This window comes from Anopheles merus, chromosome 2L, assembly GCF_017562075.2.
Source record: "Anopheles merus strain MAF chromosome 2L, AmerM5.1, whole genome shotgun sequence".
Lineage (NCBI taxonomy): Eukaryota > Metazoa > Arthropoda > Insecta > Diptera > Culicidae > Anopheles > Anopheles merus.
This window is the reverse complement of record NC_054083.1, coordinates 36087431-36106424: the sequence shown is the minus strand read 5'-3', so window position 1 is coordinate 36106424 and position 18994 is coordinate 36087431. Positions and strand designations below refer to the sequence as shown.

The window sequence follows — 18994 nt, the reverse complement described above, 5'->3', positions numbered from 1 at the left end:
ATTGGAATGCCTCACTTGTGGACACACTTGGACAAATTCTGGCGACGGGCGTCTTCTTCGAATGCTCGAGAGTAGACACGCAACACACAGAGAGAGAGAGAGGGAGAGTGTGTGAAAGACATTAGAAGAATTGTGTTTCGCACGTGTTCCGGTCCTCGAAGCGTTTTGGCCGTTGCGATATTATTCCTTCCATCGTGTGTGTATATATATATTAATAAACACGAAGCAAGGCGGGAAATCGATTCCACACACTGCTTGAAATATTCATACGCAATCGAGAAATGGAACGAAATTAGCATCGATCGCGGGAGACGAACCCTGAGGTGGCGCACATATGATGATGAAGGTAAAATTCGGGGCTCTTTTTCTCACATTGCTTTCAATTAGAACATCGCAAACACTTTCATCAGTGAATCCGTTTTTAGATGGGATGGAGACGTGATGTGCTCTGTGTTCGTGTGTGTTTAATAGCTTACTTACGTCGAAGATATCTCAATCGATAAGGCACCATGCTGTTTTTTCCGGCAACTTCTTCAACGACTTCCAATACTTTTCAATCCCATCCCGGCGGAGGCGCATGACACCCAATCGGGGAGAGCCCGAGAGCGTTCCGAGCGCCCGAGTGTGGGCGATGGAGAAAGGTCGTAGCAGCACCAAAAAAATAAGGAAAAAGGAAAAACCTCCACCACCGGGGAGGACAACACATCCTGCGCACGTTTTTCGTCGAAACCACGCCCATCTCCGGTACGCTAGAGTGTCCGTTTGTCCGACTGGCAGGCTTCTCACCGCGTGTCGCTTACACCACCGGGATCGATGAAGCAGAGAGATCCTGTGTCTCGTCCCCTGTTGCGCCCTGTTGCTATTGTTCGGCTCGGATGGTTTTGTCCGTTACACCGAGCGGCGGCGGCGGATGGGATTAGAACGATTATGGTGTTTACGGAGCGCGCGCGCCACATGTCTCTCGAGCCTCTCTGCCGGGTTGTGCATGATGACGAGGAGCGAAGCGGCGCTGCAAAATGTGGCATGCCAAGCGTTCTCGAGTATGCGTTAATGCGTTGATAGAAGTGAGAGAGATGATGAGCGTTTATGTTGTCGCTGCTGCCGCGATATGATACTGGGGACTGAAAAAGGGGATTGGCACGGAGGAGTGTCATCTGGTGTAATCGGCACGATTTGATTTCATTTGCGCTTTTCGCCTGGTTAAAGATTGCTTCTTTAACGGTGGCATTTGATGGATTAAAACTAACTCCCGGAACGAGTTTTTAAGTAAATTCCTACCTTTTTTACTGTATTTTTTTACAATTTTTCATAAAATACTTGCTTGCCTATAAACTACATTCTTATCAATAAGTCTTTTATGTGTTGTCAGAGGTAGCATGAAATGGAGACTAGAGTTGTTTTTGTAATATTTTCGGCACTTGTTGAATTGACCAGGTTACAGGGCTGCGCAACGAAATTTCAAAGACCTCCTTTACTTTGAAGAGTACTTCGTAATTGTTGGTCTCGAATCCCAATTAAAATGGGTATGACCTCATGCCGATCATGGACTTGATACCGATTCTGAAACTTATACTAAACCTATACCGGACCTGGAACCGAACATGAACCCATACCGGTCCTGGAACTGAAACTATACTGGTCCTGGAACTGATCATGAACCCATACCGGTCCTGGAACTGGATCTATATCAGTCCTGGAACTGAACCTGAACCTGAACCGGTCCTGGAACTGAATCTATACCGGTCCTGGAACTGAACCTATATCGGTTTTGAAACTGAACCTATACCGGTCCTGGAACTGATCATTAACCCATACCGGTCATGGAATTGCACCTATACCGGTTCTGGAACTGCACCTATACCGGTACTGGAACTGAACCTATACCGTTCCTGGAACTGAACCTATAACGGTTCTGGAACTGAACCTATACCGCTCCTGGAACTGATCATTAACCCATACCGGTCCTGGAACTGCACCTATACCGGTTCTGGAACTGCACGTATACCGGTCCTGGAACTGAACCTATACTAGTCCTGGAACTGAATCTATAACAGTTCTGGAACTGAACCTATACCGGTTCAGGAACTGATCATTAACTCATACCGGTCCTGGAACTGCACCTATACCGGTTCTGGAACTGCACGTATACCGGTCCTGGAACTGAATCTATACTAGTCCTGGAACTGAATCTAGAACAGTTCTGGAACTGAACCTATACCGGACCAGGAACTGATCATTAACTCATACCGGTCCTGGAACTGCACCTATACCGGTCCTTGAACTGAACCTTTATAAGTCCTGGGACTGATCATGAACCCATACCGAACCTATAACTGAACCTATTCCGGTCCTGGAACTGATACTGAGCTCATAGCGGTTCTGCCATAGTTTTCAATTTTATTCCGTTCCTGGATCTGTACCTGGACATGTACCGGATTTGGATTGTATCTCAAACCGAAACAGTTCCAGATTCGATTGCGTAACTGATGTGCTGGTATACTGTATATTGATGTATGCTGAGCTAACATATGAAGTTTAATGCAGATAATTAATTGCATTCCCTAATAGATTCCCACATTTTCAAGTCAAAATCGATTTCAAGTTCCTATACTTTATCATTGTTACCCTTTTTTGACACATTTATTTCATTCAAACCATCGACTAATGGCAATCAAGATTATTAAAAGAATATAATCTGATGGAAAATCAAGTTAACTTGTCGGGAAATTAATTTTTTTTTATTTGGTGCTTTATTAAAGTCTCCAAAAATCCAAAAATCTTTTTTTGCGGTATTTTAGCTTACTAAAGGGTATTTGAACATACGTTCTTTTCAGTTTGAAAGGAATAGTTTAAAACGCTTCGCAATGTTTCAAGTACTTACATCTTTTGCAAAAAATATTATTGTCTTCATGTTTCTCGTTGCACTTTCTCGGTTTCGAACGAACAATGTCTCTCCATGCTTTAACCTATTTTTTTCATCCCCGCCCCGTGTAACCTACTTTTACGAAACATCCGTCAACCACCATACACACATACTCACGGTTCCCTCGCCGGCATACGCATCGATGTGTTCGCAATCTGTCATCGTGCGTGGATGCCCTTTCCCTTTTTGGTGACCGCTCGCGCGCCGACAGCTTCGCGAAGACCCAGATGAAGGACCGGTCCAATTAAATTGACCGGAAAAGTGTATTAAAACCCCGACCCCGGCGTCGGGATGCTGTGGTACCACCTCCTAGATATGACGAAGCCTCTTTCCGACTGTGTGCGGATCTTGCGCTTTTGGTTTTGTGCTGTACTTGCTGTACTGAGATGGGCTTCCTGTTTATCGGTATCGACAACCTGTTGTGTTATCGCGAAGGTTACCGAAGAACTACTGTCTCTGACTGGTTGGCCCGGTCGCTAGTGCAGCTGTTTGTTTGAGTTTTTTTTTTGGAGGGACCAAAGCACATCAGAAAGCAATATGATATGCACGGCCCGCAAGAAGACGTGGCGATGGAACGCTTCTTAAGCGCAACGCAGCGTGCACTGCTGCTCCAAGGGAAACTGACTGTGTGTGTGTGCGTGTGTCTCATAACGACCACCGGCTGTTTATGTTACGCTCATGTGAAGACCGAGCAACTATCCCCAGAGGGAGGTTGGGCGTGTGACATGGTCGTCGTCGGGCCCATCGTGTTCAAGGTTTGCATGTGCCCGTCTTGTGCGTTGCTACGCTTTCTCGCTGCGCGAAATAAAGCCGTCATGGAAAGAAAACAGGTGGCGATGGTTCGACTTGCTCCAGAGCAGCAGCATTCGGAAAAGCTGTCTCAAATTTCGTGGTACATTTTTTTTATCCGTAATGGGAACGATAATTGCAGGATGCAGACAACTAAACTAAAAAATAAAAAAAAAGTATTTTAATAATAAAAAAAGATACAACACGTTCGTGTCCTTTCCTCGTGAACGTCAAGTTTGTAAAGGTTGCAGTATAATAGTAGACACACACATACAAACACGCCTTTCAACTAAAAGTTTTGTAAACAACGCTTTACATTCCAGTGGTTGAAAATTGCTCTTTCTTTGACACCCAGTTTTCCACAGCAACTCCTTAGTGTTTATTTTTTCTTCTGGTACTAAAACTTTCCACCAGCATGATCGCATTATCCGCCTGGATCTGGATTTAGGTTGCGCTTCTTTTTTTTTTTGGTGCTGCACGAAAAGTCGACATAAATCGCAACCACTTTTCCAACACAGCCCGCTCTTTCTCTGTAAGCGTGAGCAAGTGAGCGACCACTCGTCGTGTGACATTGGCCAATTTGGCAGCAGGGGTTTGCCTTTGCCAAGCTTTCGTCCTTTTTGCTTGTTGTCGTTCTTGTTTTTTGTGCCGTGGCGCGCATACACTACTGTGGTGTGTGACAGCCTTGACCGATGGCGATGGTGGGGGGGGGGGACACAACACACGAACGCCAAGGTGGTTGGAATGAAACACGATAATTTAATAAAAATGTCTTTACCTCTGGGCTCCTGTGCGCGCGCCACGTTCCACCCTCCTCCAAAAAAAAAACAGAACGAAAAAAAGCCATCCCGTGGGGAAAAGTTTTAAACTGGTAGCGTCATGCAATGCAATCGACGACAGCAGCACCTGGAGAGGGAGGTTTTGGTTGCCCTTTTTTTTGGGTGCGCCAGCCCGTCTGCGGTTTAATGGTCTTTTAATTTGGAAACGATTTCGTCCTTGACAGGCGTCGTGCCAGTCAAACTGTAAGGAACAAGAGTTTTGGGGACAGAACCAAAAAGACAGAGAACATAGAAGCATTCGCCCTGTTTGATTCAAATGTAAAAACACAGTTTGTTATTTTGAATGTTACTAATGGGTTTCCCGTTTTTTTGTCATCCTTTTCTTTTGCAGAAGCCGGCGACAAAGGATCCTGGGAGAATGGACTCTCGTACGAGTGTCGTTCGTTACTGTTTAAGGCGCTACACAATGTGATCGAAAGGTAAGTTACATTGTAGGCATGCAGGTGCTTAAACTGAACACTAATTCACACTCAATCTTCTGTTGCAGATGCCTACTATCGCGAGGTTTCGTGCGGATCGAGCAATGGTTCGTTCATCCCACCTCGAACGACGAACGGGTGTTCGGAAAGAGGTAAGCGAAGGGTCACCAATCACCCGACCTTCATTATCTATTCTACGGAACCGTCCCTATCCCAATGTTAGCATTCCGGTGTGGCCCCTTGCTTGAAGCAATGTGTAGCAAGGGGCAGACCAAACCAGATTGGGATACTGCAAGGACGGTTCCAAGAGCAAGTGTGTAAACACCGGTGGACCTCTGAGATCGATTGCTGAAGCTTATTTGTTGCCTTCGATCCTCGTTCCACCACCGACAGATGTTTCCCTTCTATAGCATAATAAATCTTTGAATCCCTGTGAAACGCAACTAACGCTCGTGTCTCTTTCTCTCTCTCCCTGTTGCCCACTTTCAGCTCCCATCATGCCTCGTTCTCGTTCACGTTCTTCGTGCACGGTGACAGTACCGTCATCACGGCGATGGACATCCGCGAGCATCCGCCGGTGCGGCTGCTGACGATGAAGCACCTGGAAGAGGCGCAGCGGGCCGCAGCACCCGGTGCCGCCGCCGCCGCCGCCAGTACACCTGGTGGCCCGGCGAGTCCGGATGGCGGGCTGAATGCTGCCCCCGGGTGTGCGCCCGGTTCGCCCGGCGGATCGTCCAGCGGCGCCGTCGTGCCGGCCGATGATGCGATCGAACCGCGGGAAGTGCTGCTGGCCCCGTTCGCCATTACCGGCACGCTGACGGGGCAAAGCTACCGGGCGAGCGATCCGCACACGCAGAAAATTCTCGACGACTGGAGCGCGTTCTATCCGATCACGAACAAGCACAGCGGGCTGGCGGACGGGGCGGACAGCATGCCGCCGCTGGTGGAGGTGCTCGTCGGCAAGATGAAGATGCGCTACCCGTCGAAGTACGTGCTGGTGCCCGACATGGACGACTGGACGTCGGCGGGCGACGCGAGGAGCAATAGTAGTAGTAGCAGCAGCAGCAGCAGTAGTAATAGTAGTAATACCAACAGCAATCAAACCACCACGCCGGCCACGGCAGCCGCCTCGATTGCAGCGTCCGTGCTGAGCCGCATCAACAGTGCGTCGGAACGGTCCGGTGGTGGCGTCGCCAGCAACAGCACCACCAGCAACACCATCAACACAACCAGCAATCAAACGGCGGCTGCTGGCAGCAGTAGTAGCAATGCTGCTGCTGCTGCTGCCGCTTCCTCCGCCCGCCCGAAGGACACGGCGAACGAGGCGTCGGCGGCGGCACCCTCTCCCACCGGTACGCTGCGGCAGCGTAATCACCACAAGTCCATGATGACCCCACCGCTCACCGTGCCGGAATCGCCCTCGAACGATCTCGGCAATCCGCTCAGCATGTCGTCGGCGTTGATCAACAAGTCGCCGGCCGTCATCCTGCCCGAGCGGGTCTGGCAGGACTGCATCATGCATGCGTCCACGCCTGCCGCCGCCACCGCTGCTAGCAGTGCGGGCAGCGGCACGACGGCAACCACCACCACGACCACCGCGCCCGGGAGTGTAACGATCAAAACGGAACCAAAGGATAATACCAGTGGCAGCAATAGCAGTACCAACAACAACAACAGCAACAGTAATAGCAGCAGTGGCGGAGGGGACGAAAACTCATCCGGCGCGGCCAACGGGGTCGACGCGAACGGGAACTCCTCCGTGTGGGAGATCAGCGACCCGACGGTGAAAGTTTCCTGCTGCTGCATCAAGTAAGTGAACGCGGTGTGTCAGAAGAACGACAGTGCGGAGCGCCACTACTCACCCTTTGCTTTAGATAGAGCATAAAAAGGCGTTACGGAAGACGATCGAACGCGAACGCGCGCGCTAGATTTCACGTTTCATCCTCACTTTTCAACAACACGACTCATTTGGCTAACTCATTTCAAAATTCCTCTCTGCGGCACTAGAACGTTCACGATAAGGCAACCGAGTGCTACCTTTGGCTGTGGCGCATCGTTTGTTTTGTTTTGTTTTAGAGTAGTTTAGTAATAGTTTGCTTTTTTATGTATTAGATAATGTTGACAAGTAGTTGTTTTTTGTCTGTATTCATTTGCGTAATTTGTCTGAAACCTTTTGTTGTGTTTCCTGTTTTTTTAATGTAACTTGCAGTACTGTAATAGCATGAGTGTTGTGTTATTTGTCGTAGTTTCAAATATTTTAGTTTTTTGTTTGTTTAATTTTTGTTTTATAAGAATTAGTAGCGTTATATAGAAAACGTAAAAGATGTCAGAAAGTCGATTAATTTCATTATGGAATATTTTTATTTGTGGTAGGAGCTCGGAACCGGACCTACCCGATTCCGATTCCGTGTGCGGAATCAATTCCGGAGCCGATTCCGATGCTGGAATCGATTCTGATTTCGGAACCAATTTCGGAACCGATTCCGGAACCGATTCCGGAACCGATTCCGGAGCCTATTTCGGAGTTGACTTCGGAGCCTATTTCGGAGTTGACTCCGGAGCCGATTCCAAAGTTGACTCCGGAACCGATTCCGATTCTGGAGTCGATTCCGGTACCGATTCCGATGCCGGAATCAATTCTGGAGCCGATTCCGAAGCCGATTCCGAAGCCGATTCCGGATACGATTCCGGAAACCTGATTCCGGATCTACTATCCTGAATCGATTCCAGAAAACTGCTAGCCGGAATCGATTCCGGCAAAAACTTCATTTTTCCCATCACTAATTGTTATGAAGCTTTCCACGTTTTGTTCCGTTCGAACAGAAAATAATGGCTATTAATTTAAATTTTCCTTGTTTTGTTCAAAGTAAGCTTAGATTGTACGCTAAGATTTCTGCGGAAGATTTCTCTATTCCATTTTCTACTTTGAAGAAAGTCTTGAAATGAAGCGTACAATTTTCCACACATTTCCCCCCCATTCCCATGCGCGCACCATCATCTCTCATTTACCATTCGCATCCTTGTTTTCCCGCTCGAAATCTTGCTACACGCGCTGCGTGTACGTTTCTGTGTGTGTATGTGTGTTTCATTTATTCGCTTGTTTCTTTTTTTTTGTTTCGTTGCTATTGCCACCTTGTATTTTGTCCATTTTCGTTTTCTTCTCTCCTTTTCTCGCTCTTTAATTTGTTGTATTCTCGTTTTTTTATATATTCTCTTCTTCTCTTTTTATTCCTTGCTCTCTTTATCTCTTTCTCTCTCTCTCTCTCTTTTCTCTTTATCTTTACCGTGTCTACCCATCGTGTGCGTGTATGTACGTTACCGCGTCTGTGCAATCCTTTTTTTACGCGAATAATACTATTAATAATGCTCTTGTTTGCCGTCTGGGGATGTGTGTGTGTATGTGTGTACGCTTGCACATTGCGCAATTGTTTCTTGCCGCCGTGTTCTCCCCCCCCCCCTCCTTTACTGCTGCTCCTTGCCCTGCTCTCCGTGTACCTACGTATGTGTATTGTGTATCCGGGTTGTGTTCCAGGTGTTGCAAGCGACCACCATCTTCCTCGTCGTCATCGTCCTCGTCGTCCGCTTCATCCTCTGCAAGTGGACGAACACAGCAGCAGCAGCAGCAGCAGCAGCAGCAGCACACGATCGGTGCAGTAGGCAGCTCCTCGGCAAATGCAACCGGCGGTAGCAGCAGCAGCAGCAGCTTGTCCAATCCCTACTCGTCCATCTCATCGCCCGGAGGTGGTGGTGCCGCTGCTGCCGGAGGTGGTGGGTCTTCGCATCCACACCCGAAATCGTCCTACTCGATCACTTACCCTGGCAGCAGTAGTGGTAGTAGCCGTAGTAGCCACTACCATCACCATCAATCGACGAAGGACCATCACCACCACCACCACCACCATCATCACCACCGGCCGCAAAGGATTGCCTTCCACAAGCGACCTCCGCAGGAGGCGCTCTTCCGTCCCGGCACCGAACCGTTGAGCCTGTCTGCTGCTGCCGCCCTGGCCGCCGCCGCTGCTGTTGCTGCTGCCGCCAACGCCGCCTCCTCGCCTGGAGCCGTTTCTTCCGGTGACAGCGCAGCCGATTCGCTCGAACTGGCCGACACGTGCTTAAGGTTGGTTACACCTTTCCCTATAGCATAAGCAAACAACAACAGGCAAATGGTACCGGGGGATGGTGGAAGTTTTTTAAGCACTCATCTCCACCCCACTCCTTATCGGCGAACTTACTATTTCGTCCACACACTCCTCACAACATCTCTCTCTTTTTTTTTTTGCGTCACCGTCAAAACACTTTGTCCTTTGTTTTTTTTTGTAACCTATTTCCTCCACCGTCAGGCAATTTGAGAACAAATGGACACACCACCACGCCACCAGAGCAAGCTTTACATACACATACGCTTGAACAGTTCCCTATACACACATACACACACACACACTCACACACACTCACACACACACGTATACATACATGTTCCGGACATTAAGTTCACAATAGTGATGAGTACAGTTTCAAGAAATTCGGAGTTAACTCCGATACGCCTCCGACAATGTCGGAATCAACTTTGGAAGGTAGGTCCGCCGTGCATTATTCGGAGTCGTTCGGAATCGTTGATGCCGTCCGGAATTGCCCGGAGTTCTCTGGAGTCTTTTGAAGTCGTCTGAAGTTGTCAGGAGTCAGAGTCGTTTGGAATTGTACGAAATCGGCGTCAAGAACTCCTGACAACTCCGGATGACTCCGGACGACTCCGGACGACTCCGGACGACTTTGGACGACTTTGGACGATTCTGAATGACTCCGAATGACTCTGGACGACTCTAGACGATTCTGGGCGATTCTGGACGATTCTGGACGACTCTGAACAACTCTGGATGACTCTGGACAACTCTGGATGACTCATGACGACTCCTGACGCCTCCTGGCGACTCTGGACGACTTTGGACGACTCCGGATGACTTCAGACGACTCCGGATGACTTCAGACGACCCAGACAACTTCAGCCGACTCCGGACGACTCCGACTCCAGACGACTTCAGACGACTCCGCACAACTTCAGACAACTCCAGACGACTTTGGACGACTCCAGACGACTCCGGACGACTCCAGACGACTCCAGACGACTCCAGACGACTCTGGACGACTACAGACGACTCTGGACGACTACAGACGACTCCGACTCCGGATGACTTCAGACGACTCTGGACGATTCTGGACGACTCTGGGTGCCTCTGGGTGCCTCTGGACGATTCTGGACAACTACAGACGACTCTGGACGACTACAGACGACTCTGGACGACTATGGACGACTCTGGACGACTACAGACGACTCCGCACAACTTCAGACAACTCCAGACGACTTCGGACGACTCCAGACGACTCCGGACGACTCCGGACGACTCCAGACGACTCCAGACGACTCCAGACGACTCCAGACGACTCTGGACGACTACAGACGACTCTGGACGACTCTGGACGACTACAGACGACTCCGGACGATTCGGACGACTATGACTCTGGACTCCGAACGATTCCGACCCGGACGACTACGACTCCGAGCGGAACTAGTGGTTCCCATTTTCCCGAAGTCGAATTAGAACTAACAATAGTCGGAGTCGGATCGAAGTCGTGAGAGTGCTTCAAACAGCACATCACTAGTTCACACACCGATATCATATTCACGCTGGAAAATGTCTCCCCACATCATCGTTGCTTCCTGTTCAACTCATCAACTCACCACGTTTCGCCGTGCGTCCATTTCCTACAGGTCACTGGTACTATAAAGAGAGTATTGCAGCTTCCATTAGGTGGTATCGTCGGCACCAGAGCTATCAATCACACATTTCCAAAAAAACGGCAAACGAATTTATTCTTTCTTATCATTAACCCACCAAAAAGCTTCTTTCCTCCAGCTGTTGGTGTCTGCAAATCCATTCTGCACGTTTTAGGAAGGGTTTAATTTCATCGAAACGTCACGCGTATCACGTACAAAATCGTTATCGTTATCTAATCTTTCCCCGTAGTGCATCCATACTGTAGTCTTTGTTTTACTAACATGTACATATATTCGTGGAGATGGAAATGAATCGTTTTGCATGTTTCGTATTTTACTATTTGATCACGGGCCTTAATTTACCTCTCCTTTCATTGTAATAGGGGTTTTCATACATTGAAAAAATGATTTTTAAATTTAAATTGAACTTTTGGAAGCATTTTGTTTATTTCGTGTTTTTTTTTAATTCTCTACCATTTTCCTTTCGCTTCCAGATCAAACCAAAACTGTGCCGCAAACAGCGGCGGTGGTGGTGGCGGGAACAGTGGAGCTTCCAATACGACCGGCGCTGCCCCCGGCAGCACAACGCCCTACGGCGGGTTACCTTCCTACTGTCGCAATCCGATGTCGATCGGTGACTCGCATCCACTGCCGTCGGAAGGTTCGCCCGCCAGCGCGGCACCGTCCCCGATGCAACCTTCCTCCGTTTCGCAACCAACCTCCGTACCCTCCGGCGATCAGGTAGGATCATGCCTTTGCGCTTTGTTTTACTGTCAATGTCCTTTTGCTCACTCTCATAACCCTTTTCTCCCCTTCCGTTGCAGCTCATCACAATGTCACCCCATCCACCTGCCTCGAACAACCCGCGCAGTGTGCAGCCCGGTACGCCCTGCCTGGACCATCTGGACAAGAACACACCGGCCCCGACGCCAACCGATCAGCACGATAGTAAAAGCATCAACGCTTCCCCGTATCACACACCTTCCCATCCGGGTGGTGGTGGTGGTGGTGGTGGAGGCGGAGGCAGCAGTGGCGGCACTACCGAAGGAGGACAGCAGCAGCAGGCTAGCGCCAACCTGATGGGCAATTCGTCCAGCAGCAGCAGCAGCAACAGCAGCAGCAACGGTAGCAACAGCAGCAGTAACTCGAGCAACTCGCTCAGTGCGCTGAAAGCATCGCCCCGCAGCTCGCTGTCGTCCTCGGGCATCGGCAGCCTGAAGGTGCGGTCGGAGTCGTCGCTCGGGGCGGGCGGTTCGTGCTCGCTTGGCAGTGGTGGTGGCAGTGGCGGCGGCGTACCGATGACGCCCAGCATCCACAGCGTGTTCAGCTCGGCGCACCAGACGGCGTTGGCGAACAATCTGGCCAGCAAGCGGGAATCGATCCTGCAGATGCTGCAGTCGCTGAAGCGGCCGTCGCTGTTCTGCAAGGACTACGAGACGCTGCAGGGCGAGGACATTCCCAGCACGTCGCAGCTGCTGTACGACTACACGTGCGTCGACGCATGGTGAGTTCGGGGATGCCACGTTTGCACGTTTGCAAGAGTTTCGTTTGATGAAAACTTGTCGCTTTTTTGTTTGCAGGATGAACCATCCGGTAAAGCGGATGAGGCTGGCGGCGGAAGAGAATCGGCTTGTGAAGAAGATACGCAATCTCGACCTGTACGCGAACGAGCACAGCCGCACGATGGCATCCGGTCCCGGTTTGGCCGGCAGCGGGAACGGCACTAACGGCGGCATCGGCACAAACGGAATGCTGATGAAGGGTGCGGCCGAAGCGTCCGAAGCGCTGGCGGAAGCGCTCAGCGGTGGTCGGCCCGGCACTGGTGGCGGCAGTGATAATGGCGCACCGAACAATGGGGCCGGCTGTACGCCGCTGCTCGGCCAGATCAAGATGGAGATTGGCTGCGACGGCAGTCAGGCCGGTACAGCGGTCGGCAGTGCCAACGGTGGCACGCCCGACCGTAACGGAGCGTCCGCGGGCAATGGTGGAGCGGGCGACGGTGCGCTGCTCGGTGAGCACGAGATAAAGAAGGAAAAGGAGGACAAGGGTTCGATCTTTCTGACCGATCAGGATCTGCAGCCGTCGATCGACGATTTGAACCAGATCTTCGACGACGGTGGCCCGTTCAACGATGATCCGGATCTGCACAACACACCGCCCGGGTCGAACAAGAGCAGCAGCGGCAGTGGGGGCTTCTCGGAGGAGAGTAAACGCTTCCCCAGCTCGAACCATCACTCGGTGAACAGTGGCATGCTGAGCCCGAAGGAGCTGTCGCAGATGTTCCCCACGCCGCCGAGCCTAGATCCGCATCCTAATTCGAGCCCCGGGGGCGGTGGCTGTCTGTCCGACGGCGGCTCGATTGCGCTCGACACACTGGTCGACCTGCAGATGTCACTTTCATCCGGGGCGGGTAGCGGTGGTAACGGTGGTAGCGGGGGAACGAGCTCGGTGCCACCGATACCGAACCTGGGCAGCCCGCAGGAGGAACCGATCGACGATTGGTCGTTCGTGTTTCTCCCGCCACCGATCTGCCCGTACGTGGGCTCGTCCAAGTACGCCCCACTCCCGTCGCTGCCGAGCCAGCAGGTGATGCCGCCCATCCCGACCAGCACGGTCGCCGGGCTGGTGTACAAATCGACCCGCCAGAAGCAGAAGGAGCAGGCGGCGGCCGAGCGGGAAAAGCAGAAGCAGCGCGAGCAAGCCGAACGGGAGCGAGAGCGGGAACAGAAGCAGGAGCAGCAGGATCAAGCCGACGGTCAGCCGGAAAGCGGTGGCCAAGGCGGCGCTGGAGGAGGCCCCGGAAGGCCGGTGGGCGTTGCTGGCCCCACCACCACGGCGTTGGGCGTTGGGCTGGGGCTGCTGCCCATCGTCAAGCAGGAGGTGGGAGGGTTGACCGTTCCGCAGCCGCTCAGCACCCCGAACTCGCTGCTCGGCGGGCTGAGCGGCCTGAACGGCGGGTCGCTCGCCCACCCGTACTCGAACCCACCGTCGCAGGGCGCCCAATCGCAGCCCCACTCGCGACCCCCCTCGGTGAACTCGCTCCCGGGGGGCATCATGGGCAGTGGGGCGGGTATGCTTTCCCCCTCGCCGGCCGGCACGTCGGGCGGTGGTCTGTTCCACCCGGGTGGCATGGGCGGAATCCCGGTACCGCTCCGGCAGGGCATGTCGCCCATTTCGCCCGCCACGCCCGGCGGCTCGATGCGCGTGCCAACGCCGCAGGGCTCCTGCCCGCTGCCCTACCCGTCGCCGCTCGGCGGTGCCGGCAGCCCGAACCCGATGGGTTCGCTGAACTTCCGCCGCACGACGCCGCTGCTGCCACCGCCCCCGTACGATGTGGCGATCGCCAGCCCGGCCAATTCCGTCGCGACGCCCTCCTCCTACCACAGCAAGCAGTACCCGCTCGACGGGGTGGACAGCGGCGGGCCCGGCTCAAACCGGGGCCCCATGACCCCGTCCTCGACGGGGGGCAGTGGCCCCCTCGGTGCTGGGACCGTCCATCCGCCGCTCTCTTCCAGCGGTGTTGGCTGCGGGACCGGTACGCCCGCCGGCAGCCGCAGCATCGAAACGAACGCACTGCTCGTGAACGTGCTGCTGTACGATACGGCGCTGAACATCTTCCGCGATCACAACTTCAAAAGCTGCACCCTGTGCGTGTGCAATGCGGGCGCTAAGTGTGTGGGCAACATCCGGGGCGCGGACAGTGGCCTCTACCTCGCGCTGCCCGGCACGAACTGGATGGATTCGGTGACGGCGGCCGGCGCCGAACCGATCCCGAGCACGACGCCCGGACCGGCGGGCGGAAGAAGTAAGGCGAGCGCGCTGGCCCATCTCGGGCTCGGTGGCGGTGGTAGCAGTAGTGCCTTCGGCGCCAGTATGCTAGGCTCCCCGGCCGTGGGTCGGCAGGAGGACAAGATGGCGGCGGTTACAATCAACACGGACAGCCTGCAGAATGGCTACCTGGACGAGGATCCGATCGACTGCCAGTGCGGGTTCAGTGCGGTCGTCAACCGACGGATGGCGCACCGGGCCGGCCTGTTCTACGAGGACGAGATGGAGATAACGGGCATGGCGGAGGATCCGGCCGTGCACAAGAACGGCTCGCTGTTCGAGTTTCTCAACGGGACGGCAAAAGCGATCAAGCTGGAGGACGCGGACCGCGGAGCGTTGGCGACTTCCGCCGGCGGCTCCTCCTCTGCTGCTGGCGGAGATAGTTTGCCGCTGACGCTCAAGGTGATGGATCTGCTGCGGGAGCAGTGTTCCGTGGTGCAGAGTTCGAGCAATTCCATCCACCGGGCGGTGAACCGGTACCGGGGGCCCCTGTTTGGCCGTGGCACCGAGAACGGAGCGGTCCACCTGCTCGAGTATGTGGACGCGAACGATGTGATTAGCTTGGCGCTGGAGCAGGGCCGACTGCAAGCCATCAACGAGAGCAAGATGGATGTCGACCAGCAGCAGCAGCAGCAGCAGCAGTCGTCGTCGGGCGCGCTCGTGAAGGGCGGAACGCTGCGCGGCCAGATGAACGTGCACAAGTGGCCGTTCCTGCGGGCCGGTGGCCCCAAGAGCAACCAGGACATTGTGCGCATCATGAAGTCGATGCAGCCGCTGCTGCAGGACGCCTTCCACAAGCGCTGCACGACCCGGCTCTGGGACGCACCGTACACGATACAGGGGCCGCTCACGTGGCGCCAGTTCCATCGGCTGGCCGGGCGCGGTACCGGCCAGTGCGAACCGCAACCGATCCCGTCGCTCATCGTCGGGTACGAGAAGGATTGGCTGTCGCTGGCGCCGTACGCGCTCCACTACTGGGACAAGCTGCTGCTCGAACCGTACTCGTACCCGCGCGACGTCGCGTACGTCGCGATCGTGCCGGACAACGATTACGTGGTGGCGAAGGTGCGCACCTACTTCAAGGAGCTCAGCACCACGTACGAGATGTGCAAGCTCGGGCGGCACACGCCGATCAAGGGCTGGGACGGGATACTGCGCGTCGGCAGCCAGCGCGTGCTGAAGGAAACGCAAAACTCCAACCTGGACGAGTGGTTCACGAACATGGGCGTGGATCAGCAGCGCAAAAATGGCACCACCGCCACCGCCGGGTCGGCGGGCTCTTCCTCTTCCTCTTCCGGGTTGAACGAGCTGCTGCGGCTGTACGCTCAGACGTGTCAGCAGCAGCTCGCCCCGTACCTGTCCAAAGTACCGTCGGACAAGAGTTTGCTCGATCCGCCGGAAAGCCATCACCACACGTCGTCTTCCGCGTCCGCTTCGGCTTCGCTCGGGGGCGGTGCGGCTGGTGCTTCCTCGCTCGGCGGCGGTTCGATGGGCCAGCCGGGTGGCAATGCGATGGGCCAGAACCGGCCCGACGGACCGGGACAGAGTCCGATGCCACCGCCGCCGCCCAGTACGCCGGATTCATCGCAGCCGGGCGATAAGGCACCGAACACGCCCAAGTTTGATCACGGTAGGTGGTGAAGATCACCCGTGCGATCGTTTTCCACAGCATTTCTAATGCTTTTTTTTTCTTTTTTCCGTTGTAGATTCGGAAAATCGCGACCAGCTGAATACTTCCTCCGCCAGTCCGGCCGACGGTATGCGGATCGACGACGATGGGAAGGATCCGCCCCATATCGTGCTGTACATCGTGGAACCGTTCACCTGCGGTAACGATTCGCCGGACGTGGAACGGTTGGCTTGTCTGTCGCTGCTGCGGTGCTACTCGAACATTCTGAACGCCGTCCCGGACTCGATACGCAGCAATATCAGTGTGCAGGTAAGCTAGCTTTCGCAGGAAAAAGTGGATTTGAAATGCTGTTTGATCGTTTGCACTAAAAATTGAATTTCGGACGGTTATAGATAAAAAACAAAGACATATAATTGCTTTTTATAAACATCCTTTGAAAGGCAATTGTTTAAGCTTGCGTGCAAAAACAAATCTACTATTTTGCGAGCTATACTACCTTCAGTCAGTTATCTGGATCTTTCGTCATGGCGGACGAAGACATGCGTGTGGGCAGTTTGTTGAGCTTTTCTTTCGATTTCCATCAATTTCTCTCAGTTTTCGCGACAAAATTGTTGGAGTAGAGTTGTTGCATCATAGATCGCAGCTGGGGGATGTTGGACCGGTTCGTGGACTAGGGTGTCGTATCGAAATTCCGCCTAAATTCATCTAAAATGGTCGCATTGAGTTTCGGCGTCATTGCTTGCCGCAGAGGTTCTTATAGTTGTGAGACACTTCCCTCACTCTTTCTTATGGGAAGTGAACTTCATATAGAAATTGAACTCTATGGCACCATTTTCGGACAGGCTCCTTGGAAATTCTGATTGGATTTGTCCAACAAGAATGCTATAGAGTCTAATTCCCACTAATTAAGTTCATTTCACGGACGAAAGAGCCAAGGAAGTGTCCCACTCAATCAATAAAAATCAATGAATATTCAAGTATCATCAAATATAAAGCATAAAAGACCAAATGAAATGATATTTAAAGGATTACAATGGTTTTATGTTATTTTAAAAAAATGTAATACACTTTAAATTTAGTGTATTACAGGGTTTCCCACGATTTATTGGTCGGTTCCCATCAATTTTTGGTGGGTTCCCATATTTTTTTGGTGCGTTCCCACGATTTTTGGCCGTTTCCCAGAATTTTTTGGTCCGATTGTATTGATATCAAATCGGAAAATACCAATAAATTATAGGAACGAACCAAAAATCTATGAGATACGACCAAAAAATCGTGGGAACGCACCAAAAAATCATGGAAACTGACCAATAAATCGTGGGAAACCCTGTACACGAAAAATTTAGTATATTACACTGATTTATACATAAAAATGTTATTTTTTGATATACCATTTTTTAATATGTCAATCGATCACTAAACGTACATTTAAACACAATCCAATCCAGTTATGCTTTACTAAAATTGTATCCTTCTTATCCGTCCACTTTTAGATCATCTCGCTGGAAAGCATCCTCGAGCTGGGGCGCAACCGCAACCGATTGCGCCTCAGCGACCACATGCGCTGCCTGGCGCTGAGCGTCTTCTCCCAGAGCCGCAAGTACCTCGCCCACATGAACACGGTCAAAAGCTTGACCGGGTTCGGGACGGCCGCCAACGCGGAACAGTTCATCAAGCGCAAGGACGACAAAAACCGCGTCCCGTACCGGCTGTACACACCGCCGTACGTGCTGGCCCGGTCGTGCGAGAAGAGCGAAAACACGGAATCGTTCGGCAAGACGAGCATGAAGCAGCAGTGCTCGATCATGTACTGTAGCTACTGTTTGAGCGAGGACCAGAGCTGGCTGCTCGCGGTGGCGACCGACGATCGGGGCGAGTTTCTCGAAACGGTCACGATTAACATCGACATTCCGAACCGGGGCCGGCGGAAGCGTGCCTCGGCCAGGCGGTACGGGCTGCAGAAGCTGATGGACTTTATCCTCGGGCTGATCTCGCAGACGGTGCAGCCGTGGCGGCTGGTGGTCGGGCGCATCGGGCGCATCGGGCACGGCGAGCTGAAGGGCTGGAGCTGGCTGCTGAGCAAACCGAACCTGCAGCGCGCGTCCAAGCATCTGAAGGACATCTGCGAGCAGTGTTCGCTGATGCATCCGATCGCGGTGCCGAGCATACTGAGCGCCTGCCTGGTGACGCTCGAGCCGGACTCGGATTTGCGCGTCATGTCGGATCAGTTCACGCCGGACGAGCGGTTCAGCCAGCGGTCGATGCAGTCGCCACTGTCGACGCCGCAGGACGCGACCTGCACGCACATACTGGTGTTTCCGACCAGTGCCAAAGCACAGGTAGGGGAGGAGTGTGGGAATTATTAAAAGGAATAATTATTGACGGGAAAAATGTATTTTTTGTTACCTTCACAGTCTGCCCAGGCGTCGTTCAGCGTGATCGGAGAGCTGGATTTGGGAGAGGATCTCAACATGGTGATCATGGATGGGGACGACGATGATGATGGTATCAACATGATGGACGTGTTCAAGTGTTGGGGTAAGTAAAGGCAGAGAGAAATAATTTTCTTAGAGGGGAAAAAGCTATAATTGTCGCGTCATTCTTTCCCCTATTTTAGACGACTTGCCAATGCAGCAGATCAACATGCCACACTCGCGACCGGGAAGCCCGTCACAGTTCGAAGGCAATCAGCAGAGCCCGGGCGAAAGTGGCTCCAAGGGTGCCGGGTCCCGTGACGGTTACGGGTCGCAAGATTCGGAAGAGGTAAGCCAAGCTTTATTTGCATTTACGTCA

General features: G+C 52.8%; 1 protein-coding gene across 11 annotated transcripts in view; it reads left to right on the top strand.

Moving 5' to 3' along the window:
- The window catches only part of LOC121594333 (mediator of RNA polymerase II transcription subunit 13), a 58010-nt gene that overhangs the window by 33383 nt on the left and 5633 nt on the right, over nt 1-18994 (top strand). For 10 of the 11 annotated variants that reach the window (XM_041917477.1, XM_041917475.1, XM_041917484.1 and 7 more), the window contains exons 4-14: nt 4883-4970; nt 5039-5122; nt 5460-6779; nt 8503-9087; nt 11238-11484; nt 11568-12247; nt 12324-16201; nt 16278-16510; nt 17695-18540; nt 18616-18739; nt 18819-18964. In XM_041917477.1, coding sequence (XP_041773411.1) covers nt 4883-4970; nt 5039-5122; nt 5460-6779; nt 8503-9087; nt 11238-11484; nt 11568-12247; nt 12324-16201; nt 16278-16510; nt 17695-18540; nt 18616-18739; nt 18819-18964 — 8231 coding nt within the window. The remainder of the gene's footprint in view (nt 1-4882; nt 4971-5038; nt 5123-5459; nt 6780-8502; nt 9088-11237; nt 11485-11567; nt 12248-12323; nt 16202-16277; nt 16511-17694; nt 18541-18615; nt 18740-18818; nt 18965-18994) is intronic. The other variant, XM_041917487.1, reaches the window with a different exon arrangement.